Source organism: Delphinus delphis, chromosome 2 (assembly GCF_949987515.2).
Source record: "Delphinus delphis chromosome 2, mDelDel1.2, whole genome shotgun sequence".
Lineage (NCBI taxonomy): Eukaryota > Metazoa > Chordata > Mammalia > Artiodactyla > Delphinidae > Delphinus > Delphinus delphis.
Window position 1 is genome coordinate 86,753,723 of NC_082684.1, and position 12,103 is coordinate 86,765,825.

At 40.5% G+C, this 12,103-nt stretch overlaps 1 protein-coding gene and 1 long non-coding RNA gene across 4 annotated transcripts in view; one reads left to right on the plus strand and one right to left on the minus strand.

The window, feature by feature from the left end:
* UBR1 (ubiquitin protein ligase E3 component n-recognin 1) overlaps nucleotides 1-701 on the minus strand; it is a 167,584-nt gene extending 166,883 nt beyond the window's left edge. For all 3 annotated transcript variants that reach the window (XM_060005097.1, XM_060005098.1, XM_060005096.1), the window contains exon 1: nucleotides 455-701. In XM_060005097.1, the coding sequence (XP_059861080.1) occupies nucleotides 455-535 (81 nt within the window). In that variant the 5' untranslated portion in view covers nucleotides 536-701. The remainder of the gene's footprint in view (nucleotides 1-454) is intronic.
* Nucleotides 702-766: 65 nt separating this feature from the next.
* On the plus strand, nucleotides 767-11,427 carry LOC132419673 (uncharacterized). The gene is made up of 3 exons (XR_009518222.1): nucleotides 767-804; nucleotides 7,764-7,864; nucleotides 11,312-11,427. It is a non-coding gene; the product is annotated as an uncharacterized lncRNA (long non-coding RNA).
* The last annotated feature ends 676 nt before the right edge of the window (nucleotides 11,428-12,103 follow it).

Below are 12,103 nucleotides of genomic sequence, written 5' to 3' on the forward strand. Positions count from 1 at the left end.
ACTACAACTCCTACACCCTATATCTTGACGTGAGTTGACAGAGGCAGCATTCCCTGTCACTATGAAGCCCCACCCAGCCAGCTATGCAATACAACACTAGGTGCTGCGTCCTGGACGTCTATCGTCTAGGAGGGGTTAACACTACGTCTGTCGGAAAATGGCTCTTCCTCCAAACCCCTACACCAGACCATCTAATAACATTACCAGTTCTTTCTATTTCAGGATAGAGACAAGCTTGAACTCGTCACGGCTAATAAATGACAGTCATTATACACCGGAGACTTGGCCGGCAGGAATGTGGGTGATGACTAACTTTATTCTGTGGCTTCCTTTCTGATCAATCCATACGACTCCCGCTCCCCAGAGCCACCGTAAGGGGTGAAGCCCCACATCCTCCTGAACGCGGTAGGGAAGGACTCGGGGGGACAAAAGCAACTAGCCTACACGGACTTACAGAGGCCAGTCGTTGTGGAGTCTGAGGCAACTCCGTGCTGACTTCCATCCTCTCTGCGTCCCCAGCCTCCTCCTCCGCCATCTTGAGGAAAACTGACACCCGCAAATCCACACGCCCCGCCGGAGGCGCGTGGGACCCTGTGGCCGGTCCCAGAGACGAAGGGCGACAGTTTTACGACGGCCCCTGAAGTCGGGTTTGACGCAGAATCAAACAGCGGTTTCCGGTCCGCTTCCGGAAGCAGGCGTCACGGCCGGTGCGGCTGTTTCTTCCACTTGTTTTTTAGTCACAGTGCTTGGTGGCCGAGTGGTTGTATAGCTGGTTTCGGTGCTGGGAACTGTTGCATCTACGAGGTGAAAAACAAGTTCAGCGTCCATTATGAAAGGAAGAAAACTGTCGGGGCTAAGTGAGAACCTGCTCTGAGTCTCTTTCTGGTCGGGCGGTTGTTGGGTGTGTTTTGCCTTCCTAAGTACCTGCATTGGTTCCCCAGAGCCAACAAAATGAAAAAATACTCAAATATAAGCTCTCTTTAAGAGCGTAGCTTGTGGGAACTTGCACATGCGCGCAAGAAAGCTTGGGCCCCAGCAGCTCTTGGGAGAGGTGGTGAAGAAGTAACGAGAAATGGGAAACCTAGTCATTCAGCGGCAGAGGAAAGACGAAATAAACGTGGTACATCTGCATTATGGAACATCGTGTAGCTCTTAAAGAGAACAAAATAGCTCTGTGTGAAAAGATAAAGATAAATTAAGTGGGAGGAAAATGCAATCAAGTTGCCACAAACTATGGTTTGGCACTTACCTACCTTTTAAATGCGAAAGTAACAGTCTTGAAAGGGAACAGAGCAAACTATTAATAGTTAGCTCTGAGGAACAGGAGAGGAGGGAGGTGGTCTAGAGCTACTTTACCTTCTGTATTGTTGTAAATTGTTTACAAAAGAAGTAATTTTAAAACGTATTTTTTAATAAAAGGAAAAAAGCTAACGTTCTGGAAAGAGTTAATAGTAGTTAACTATTTGGGGAAAGATTAAGTTAGGTCTTTACCTCAAATAGTATATAAAAATAATGAATTGAGGCGTTAACTGCTTTAAAAAAGTAAAGGAATAAGTAAATGTATTTGTATAATATTGGGGTGGAGAAGGCTTTTTAAAGCATGACAGAAAAGGCAGAAAATATAAAATATAGAAAATATTAAATGTCAGAAATATAGACAGATAATATAAAAAGACTGATAGGTAATTTCATCAAAATTAAAAACTTACATATAAAAATAAGTTACACAAAGTTAAAAAGTAAACAAAAACTGGGTAGAAATTTCTGTAACACTCACTCATGACAGACCAAAGGATAAAATCCCAAAGAAGACTCTTCCGATTTTAAAAATGGACAAAATACATAAATACGCATCAATTTGGGGGACTTCCCTGGTGGCACAGTAGTTAAGAATCCTCCTGCCAATGCATTGACACGGGTTTGAGCCCTGGTCTTGGATGATCCCACATGCCGCGGAGCAACTAAGCCCGTGAGCCACAACTACTGAGCCCGCGAGCCACAACTACTGAAGCCTGCGTGCCTAGAGCCCATGCTCCACAACAGGAGAAGCCACCACAATGAGAAGGCTGCGCATCGCAACGAACAGTAGCCCCCGCTAACCACAACTAGAGAAAGCCCACGCTCAGGAACAAAGACCCAACACAGCCAAAAATAAATAAATAAATAAATTTATTAAAAAACAAAATACTCATCATTTTTTATAAATATATGAAAAAAACCTAACTAGTAAGCAAATAAGTGCAAATTAAAGAAAAATGGATTCCATTTATTGCCTGTAAATTTGGTGAGGTTTTTTTGTTTGTTTTCTTAAAGATAATCACCGTTGTTGATAAGCTGGAAGGATACTCATATATTGTTATGTAAAATGCAAGTGTAAATTGGTAAACCTGCAGGAAAGCAATGTGGCAACCTTCCGGATCCTTTTTTTTTTTTTTAATGCATACACTTTGGCCTAGCAATTCCATTTTTAAGACTGTATCCTAGAGAAATAATTCAGGGTGCAAGTGAAGTTTTAACTACATCATTACTGGCAATGGAGAAAAATTAGAAACAACTCAAATGCCCGCAGTAAAGGACACTGGCTAAATAAACTGTGGTCACACATACAGTGTAGTACTCTGTAGCCTTTAAAACTATTTTAGAACATTGGTTCTTAAAGTGTGGCCCACAGACCCCATGAGAGTTCCCAAGATTCGGAAAGTTCGTGAGGTAAAAACTTTTTATGGTAATGGCAAAGAAGTTACGTGTCTTTTTAAACAACCATGTTGGTATTTGTAATTACTGCTGCAGAGGCAATGGTGGATGAAACTGCTGGCTGCAGCACAAAATAAAGGCAGTGGCACCAAAAACAACTAGGCACCAAAGTCACTGGTAATTTCTTCACCACCATTCCCTTGCACTTGAAAAAGTCAGGGGGCCGGGGCGGGGCGGGGGGGGCTGTTTCTCTTAACAATGTTCTTGATGAAACAGTAAAAATTATTAATTTTATTAAATCTCAACCTGTGAGTCTTTTAAATATTCTGTATGATGAAATGGGAAGCACACATAAAACTTTTCTGCTGTATCCAAAGTATGATTGTTGACTTGAAGAGAAACATTTCTGTGATGGAGTTGCTAGCTGAACCAGCCACCATTTTCATGGAACACCATATTTACTTAAAACAACTGACAGATATTCTAGGGTTATGAGATTCTGGAGCAAGTAAAAGATAGAATGAGAAGGCAGGCATTTTCTCAAATATGAACAAATAAGCCATTCTCATCAAGGAAAACAACAGTTTTTGTCTACAATAAAATTCAAGCTTTCAAGTGAATGTTTTGTGGAGAACTTGTATCTGCCACTGTGAGTTTGACAAAGTCCCAGTGAATTTGGTAGGATATTAAAACGTGGTTTTGGGGGGTATTGTGTAATGAAAAGTATTGTCATTTGGAAGATCTGTATAAGTCAATGAACCAATATTTTCCAAATGACAAATGCAGGATGTTATGAAATCCAGCATGGGTAAAAGATCTGTTCACATTGCTAAATAGACCAGTAGAATTTAATGTTATGGAGTACAAAAATTTCAGATTCCGTATTGAATTGATCTTTAAGATTTTACTATTGGCCCAGTTCTGATGTAAATTCAAAGAATAATATCCACAGTTATCTGAAAACACTTAAAATACTCCCTTTTCCAGCTAGGTATCTGTGTGAGGCCAGAGTTTCTTCATATACTTGAACCAAAACAACATATCACAGTAGATGGAATGAAGAAAGAGACACGAGGGCTTCCCTGGTGGCGCAGTGGTTGAGAGTCCGCCTGCCGATGCAGGGGACGCGGGTTCGTGCCCCGGTCTGGGAAGATCCCATATGCCGCGGAGCGGCTGGGCCCGTGAGCCATGGCCGCTGAGCCTGCGCGTCTGGCGCCTGTGCTCCGCAATGGGAGAGGCCACAACAGTGAGAGGCCCACATACCGCAAAAAAAAAAAAAAAAAGAAAGAGACACGAGAACCCAGCTGTCTTCTGTTAAAGGAATTTGCAAAAATGTAAAACATTGCCACACTTTTTGTTTGTTTTGGATAATCTATTTTTCACTTACAATTTTATTTATTTTAACATGTATTGGGTTGGTAATTGTTATTTTAGACAAATTGATATTTTTAAATTTTCCTCCGTTTTAGTTTCTAATACAATAAATATAATAGATATAACCCACATAAACAGAAGAACTTGGAGTTCCCTAATTTTTTTTTTCTTTTTAAAAATTTATTTATTTATTTATTTGGCTGCGTCGGGTCTTAGTTGCAGCATGTGGGATCTTTTGTTGTGGCGCACAGGCTTTTCGTTGTGGCACTCAGGCTCCAGAACACCGGCTCAGTAGTTACAGCACGCAGGCTCCAGACAGCGTGGGCTCAGTAGTTGTGGCACACGGACTTAGTTGCCCCTGTGGCATGTGGGATCTTAGTTCCCCCCATGGCGTGTGGGATCTTAGTTCCCCGACTAGGGATCAAACCCACGTCTCCTGCATTGGAAGGCAGATTCTTAACCACTGGACCACCAGGGAAGTCCCAAGAAAAATGGCTTTAATCTTTGCCTGGCAAAGGGGAAAACACAGCAGGCTAGCACCTCAAGAATCAAGTTCCCTAATTTTTAAGAGTGTAAAAGGACCTTGGACTTCCCTGGCGGTCCAGTGGTTAAGACTCTGCGCTTCCACTGCAGGGGGCATAGGTTCAATCCCTTGTTGGGGAGCTAAGATCTGGCACACTACGTGGCTCAGCTTAAAAAAAAAAAAAAGGTATAAAAGGATCTCGAGACGACAATTTGAGAACTACTGTCGTAGAGGCATTCTTATTGACTTAGGAAGATTTTTTTTTCAGTATTTATTTATTTATTTATTTGGCTGTGCCAGGTCTCAGTTGCGGCAGGCAGGCTCCTTAGTTGTGGCATGCGAACTCTTAGTTGCGGCATGCATGTGGGATCTAGTTCTCTGACCAGGGATCGAACCCGGGCCCCCTGCATTGGGAGCACATCTTAACCACCGCACCACCAGGGAAGTCCCAGAAACTTTTATTTTCTACTTTGTGTATTTTCTAGTTTTTCTTACAATTAATATTTCTTACTTGTGTAAAAAATATTTTAATCTACCTCTTTTTTAAGATAGAAAAAATACTGAATACCCAGCTAGATAGATAGTAGATGGATACCCAATCTATCCAGATCAAAAAGCTTCCTTGATAATGTCTTTCCTGATCTAGCCAGTTGTGGTGGATCTTTCCCTCCCCTTGGAGGAACTAGTAGCTATACCGCTCTAATATGTTAGTTCCTTAAGTGCAGGAACCAAGACACATACATAGAAATGTCAACTACTGCGTGAAAGGTTTTAGATGCATGTTAAAGTATGTTAAAATAACTCTCAAAACAATCCCATGATGTTGTTCTCATTATCACCATTGTACAGACAAGGAAATTAAAGTTTGAACAAGTGAGGTTGCTTGTTCAAACGTGCAATTACTAAGTAATAAAACCTGTATTCAAAACCTAGTTCTGACTAGCTTCAAAATTTGTGCCTTTAGCCACTGCACTCTCCTACCTCCTATTTTTTAAAAAAAGAAACTTAAGTCTCTTTTACCATTTTATATAATATAAATGTCTTCATCAGGTATCTGGCAAACATTTAACATCCTAGCACATTTATATTAGACATTTTACAGGGCATGAACCAGATAAAATAGATACAAACTTATGATTTATCATTGCTCTTTTCTTATCTAGACCAAGGTGTGGTTTGGCCTAGTTTAGAATAAGATTATTAATTTCTTTGATTCTTATGCAAAGACACACTTTTTTCAATTAACATCAGTTCACAGTAACTTTTGTGAGTAAGTAAGCTACAAGGTCATTTTTCAGGTGCCATTTTACTGTTTGACACATTAACAACTGACACTTTCTGGATGCCCCAGGATGACACAGTCAGTTGGGACAGCCATGCTCAGAACGGTTTTCCTTAGAATACTCATATATGGGTTATGCTGTAGGCTTTCAACCCTGGTTACACATTAGGATCACCTGGGATCTTTTTAAAACTTCCAATGCCAGGCCTCATTCTAGTGATTCTGATTTAATTAGAAAGGGGTGAGACCTGAATTTTCATTTTTTTAAACCTCCCCCACGTGATCCTAATAAGCAATCAGAGTTAAGAACCCCTGGGTGATTCCATTTTAACTGATCTCATTCGCTGGGATTATTTTCGTATATAGGATGATAGTAGGGCCTACATAATTCCTCCTGCCTGGTACAAACCCTTGATATTCCTCATCGAGATTAGGGAAGAGCAGCCTTCCTAGTTGGTCTCCTTATTTCCTCTCTCTTGCTCATGTCATCCTCTGTCCTCCTGCCAGAATTATTAAGAATAAATCTGATCATGTGACTCTTACCTAAATGTATTAGACAACTGCTCTAGGATAAAACTTAACCCTTAAGCATGGCATTCAAAGCCCTTCTCAACCTAGCTTGAAATGATTTTTGCTAGTCTTATCTCCCTTGCCACCCCTCTTCTTAAACTATCCACACTGTGTTTTCCACACACCATGCCATCTCATAGTTCTGTGCTTTCACATAGGTTAGTCCCTTGGCCTAGAGTGCCCACCTCCTTCACCACAACTCTTTCTATAAAGAGATTTTGACTGCTTCTTTAGGGATCAGCTTATATATGACTCCCTCTGAGTTTTCTGATTCTCTCATTCTCCAACAGGTGGAATTGTTCTGTGTTTTCATGGCACTTTAAATGCCTCTGGGCCTGTACTTATCATGTGATGGAGTTATTTCAATGCCTGTTAACCCTACTAGGCTGTGAGCTTCTTGAGAGCAGGAAGTCTGTCTCAGCTTTGTATACATAGCACAGAGTGGCTGCCTGCCGTATCATGGACGCTTAAAATTTATGGAAAAAACTCAGAAAAGACTAAAATACTACACGATACAAATTATTGTATTTGAAATTTATAAATGGTTCTTAAAATACAATCTTAAAAAAATCAACTCACAAAATATTCATTGGTCCCACAATAATTTAGAAATCCAGGTTAGAAACTAGCACTTATATTTATTTCATAATCAGAGGCTTCTTTCTAGGGATCTTAGAGTTTTCAGCCTGAGGCCTTCTTAAAATGCAAGTTATATTTGAGGAGGATAACTTCCTATCAGATTACCTTGTAGTAGGGATTAGTTTAACAGATGCCTGAAATCCAAGTTCTATGAATTGTACATGGTGTTAGAGGTTGGGTTTCAAATGAAACTGACTGAAGCAGAGTTTAGCATACAGGTTTATTAGGGAGATTTCTTGGGATCAACACCTGTAGGAAGGGGAAAGAATGGGAAAGAAACATCACTAGGCTGAGGGAGAAGCTGAGCTGCAATGCAGTCTGAATGAAGGACTCAGCCAACTCCCTGGGGATTTCTGAAGCTGGACTCGCTCTTCAGAATTGGGACCAGGGTGGCTAGGCCTTTATATCCTCACATTGATCAGTCCTTAGATGTGGCAGCCATGGCAAGAGGGGTCACCTTGAACAAGGCAGGCCTCTTCAGCAGAGGCAATTATTCCCTTCCAGCTGAGGCAATGCAGCCAGCAGCACTGCCAGCAGCTAGGGAAGTAAGTCCTTCATTCCTGAAGGGGGATTTGGGCTGCACATCATGGTTTCCAACACAGATAGGAATGGTGAGAAACAAAGGGCTGGAAAAAGGCAGCTAAAAAAGCCCAAAGACAAATCTTATCTTCTTCAGTTTAGCCTATGCTCTTGTGAGGCTGTGTGACACGTGGAGACTATGGAACTCCGAATGCCAGCGATTTGAATCCTGATTTCACCACTTCCTACCTGCAAAGAATTAGGTAAGTCTCATAGAGTCTCTCAGCCTCAATTTTCTCATCTATAACTGTGATGAAAAAATTTCCCTGATTAGGTAGTTGCAATAATTAAACAAGAAAACATATGTGAAACTACTTTGTCGATTATCAAGTGCCATACAAATACATGGTGTTGTTACAAATATTTGATTTATTGATTAAGTTAACTAGTTCAAAAACTAAGTATCTGTTTAAGTTCTCTGTTCAAAAACTAGCAGGTAGCAGAGAGGGAGTACAACTCTTTTGTATTGTTTCCTCTTTAGCTCTTGCTCGGTATGCTCCATTGATCCAAGAGGCTGCCAAGATGCCTACCTTAAAATTTCTTTTACTTTTTAAAAAAATTTTATTTATTTATTTTTTGCTGCATTGGGTCTTAGTTGCTGTGTGCAGGCTTTTCTAGTTGTGGCGAGCAGCAGCTAGTCTTAGTTGTGGTGCGCGGGCTTCTCATTGTGCTGGCTTCTCTTGTTGCAGAGCACGGGCTCTAGGTGCATGGGCTTCAGTATTTGTTTCACGCGGGCTCAGTAGTTGTGGCTCACGGGCTCTAGTGCGCAGGCTCAGTAGTTGTGGCACAGAGGCTTAGTTGCTCTGCAGCATGTGGGATCTTCCCGGACCAGGCCCGTGTCCCCTGCGGATTCTTAACCACTGTGCCACTGTAGGCGGATTCTTAACCACTGTGCCACCAGGGAAGCCCTACTATTTTTTTTTAACTTTTTAAAAACCATATTTCAATGCAATAACTTCCTTACCTAACAATGTATGTGGATTTGGTAGTATTGTCTTGGGCCAGAGAAACTGTAATTGAATTATATGTGAGCTATTTCTATATTAACATGTTCCAAGGATATAATTTATGGCCTTTATACATGAAGCTCTAAAGGTGGGGACTGATGATCTCAGAACAGAAGGCAGCTCAGGAACTCAGGAGGAGAATGGCAGAGGATGGAGATACAGAGGAGCTTAAGCTTTTGAGAGATGTGGGGAATGACAAAGCTGAGCTGCTGCTGATTGAAAGGGCTTAGGCAGTGAGCCCATGAGAAAATCCATTAACCCCAAATGTATTATCTCATTTACTCCTTAAAACAGTTTTGTGAAGCAAAGACTGCTATAGTCCTCATTTTAGAGGTAAGATAACAGTGGGTCAAAGAGGTTACAAGATTTGCCTAGTCACACAGCTAAAAAGTGACAGAGCTGGCTTCAACACAGATACGTCTGAGGTTCTTAGCCGCAATAGTATATTGCCTGAAAAGTGTGGTTTCAGCCTGAAACCAACAGGTACTCCTGGAGAAGAGATAATGACAAAGGGAGGGTAGTAGAAGTGGGAAAATAAGTCTATGAATAAAGTAATAAAAGAAAGAATAGTGACCTAAAAAGACCTGGCTAGGTGGGGATAATCATGTGGATAAAAAACCAGGGAGACCCAAAAAAGGCTGCGTGGGATTGAATGGATGTGCTATCTTTACCTAAAATTTCCAAAACTGCCTTATTGTTTCATTAAGGCCAAAACTGAAGGTAGAGAGTGAAAAAGAGGAGAACACAATAATTGTGACTTTGGGGGAAGAAAAAAGAAGAAAGGGAGAATTGAGTGAAAGAAATGGAGACAAGGCATGAAGAAGGCAAGGACTTGTGACCTCTGTGGAAGGGCAAGTGGAGTTGGGTTATAGAAGAGTCTAATGACCTTCCAGGCACGAGACAAAATAAGAAGAAGGGGAAATGAGCAGACAAGAGTGAAAGGAAAAAGGGGATGAAGGAAAATTAGTGGAAACAGAGAAGATAAGCTCTTAACATGATGAGGAAGAAAAAAGGAATATTACATTAATTTATTTTCAGAGTGATAAAAGGGTGACAGAATTGAGTAAATTTACTGAAAGGTCCTGTTCTTGTCATAAATACACACATACATACACTTTTTGTCACAATAATAAAAAGGCAGCAAAACTAAAACAAATTAAGTGACATAGTTTAACACTCCCAGGAACTACTTTAACCAGAACCTATAGTAATCATAAAGGCAAGGATATTGTAATAATTTATCTTACACCATGTCACTTAAGTTATACAAGCTTTTCCTAGGCATCCAATTTCCCAAGAAAACAACATATATGAAAATCTTTCTTTGAGAGTACAAAGATGCTTTAAAATTAAAGATAATTTGTCTTGAATGTAATGCTCTCATTCCATATCTTATTAACATATATCAGGGTTGTTTTGTCGGATTTTTTTTTTTGTTATTGTATTTGTATTAGTTGGCTATGTCAAAATTTTCAGTAACTATTAAGGGTAAACTGTTAAGTTTATGTGTGTGTGTGTGTGTGTTGTTGTTGTTGTTTTTCTATTTTCACTGTACGTTTTTCCTGAATGGATCTTGTAGTGTTTGAATAATTAGGTCCCAAAATATTGCATTTCAGATATGGGCTTTATGTTTTGAAGTTCAAAATAATTTATCTTTGAATATAACCACCTGCATGTAATGAAAGATACTTTTTTGTTCATAGAGATTCACAGTAATTTGATGAGATAAAGGGATCTAAGGCAATAATCTGCTAATAGCTTTTACTAGTAGTCAGCAAACTATGGTTGTCCCAGTGCTTGTATCACTCTGACCTAAGAATGGTTTTTACATTTTTAAGTGGTCATAAAAATCAAGAATAATAATATTTTGTGACCTGTGAAAGTTATTTGAAATTAATATTTCAGTGTCCATAAAGTATTATTGGAACTTTGCCACTTGTCTCTGGCTACTTTCATGTTGCCACAGCAGAGCTGAGTACTTGCTACAGAGATCAGATGGCCCACAAAACCTGAAACATATATTATCTGGTCCTTTACAGAAAGTGTGTCTACCCCTGTCCTAGAAAATGATACAGCTCTGCTCCGAGTAGAAATTACATAGTTACACTGAGGTCAACCCTGAATACTGACTTAACCAAAATTGTGATACAACTGTTTTGGGAGGAGGGGTCTGGGTATGAATTAAGGTAGTCCTTGTGGTGGTTGTGAAAGAGGGTTTGTTCCTAGGTGGGAGTCAGTAGGATATCACTTAATCCTGAGAGCCCAAAACTATCATGATTGGCATGTCAAGAGAGATATGGAGGTTGATAAAAAAGAGTGAGCTCCAGAATTGAAAGTCTCCTCTGGAATTGTGAATGGGGAACACTTGGGACCCAACATTTTCTTGGTAGTAAATGCCACTTTCTTAGTCACAAATCTGTTGAAATATTGATTCCTTAAACTGAGAGCATGTATAATTTTGAGTAAAATAAAAATTATATTAGAAAATAGTGCCATGAAGGGAATCAGGATATAACACCCCAAAATATGCCATTTTAGCATAAGGATTATTTTGAGCTAAAGGCAATTCATAATCAACAGATATAGGAAGGGTTCTCTGCCTTTATCTCTCCAAAATCACGGCATATATTTCCTTTTGTGAAGGTGACATACATTTCCTCCCTCCCTCTCCTGGACCAGGACGAGGAGAGAGACCTTATCACCAGAGACAGAGCCAGCACCAAGATGAGCCTGCATAAACAAATCTTACTAAAAAAAAGTAGCCCCTTATCTTCTATTAGTTCCCCCATATATTTCCTAGTTACTTCCCCACAAATGATCTCCCTTGAAGCCCAAGCCCTTTCTTCGTTAAGAAAGGTATATAAATTCCCAAGCCTAATGGCTTCTGTGAGTTACCTCTTTTCTGTGAACTCCTATGCATGTAAAAAATATTAATAAACTTGTATTCCTTTTCTCCTGTCAATCTGTCTTTTTTCAGTTGAATTCACAGGCTCCCAAATACCAAACTTAAGAGGGTAAATGAAGTTTTCCTCCCAGTCCCTCCACACCAGGTGGCTTAGTCCCATTAACAGTATTCCTGACAGGAGAGCTCAGGTGTCTCTTCACATACCGCCAAAGCCTCGGTTGGGCAGGAAGGGCTATTATTATTTTTTAAATTTATTTATTTTATTTATTTATTTTTGGCTGTGTTGGGTCTTCGTTGTTGCACGCGGACCCTCTGTAGTTGCGGTGAGTGGGGGCCACTCTTCATTGCAGTGCGCGGGCTTCTCACCGTGGTGGCCTCTCTCTTTGTGGAGCACGGGCTCCAGGCACACGGGTCTCAGCAGTTGCAGCACGCGGGCTCACAGGCTCTAGAGCACAGGCTCAGCACTTGTGGCGCACGAGCCTCGTTGCCCTACGCATGTGGGATCTTCCCAGACCAGGGCTCGAACCCGT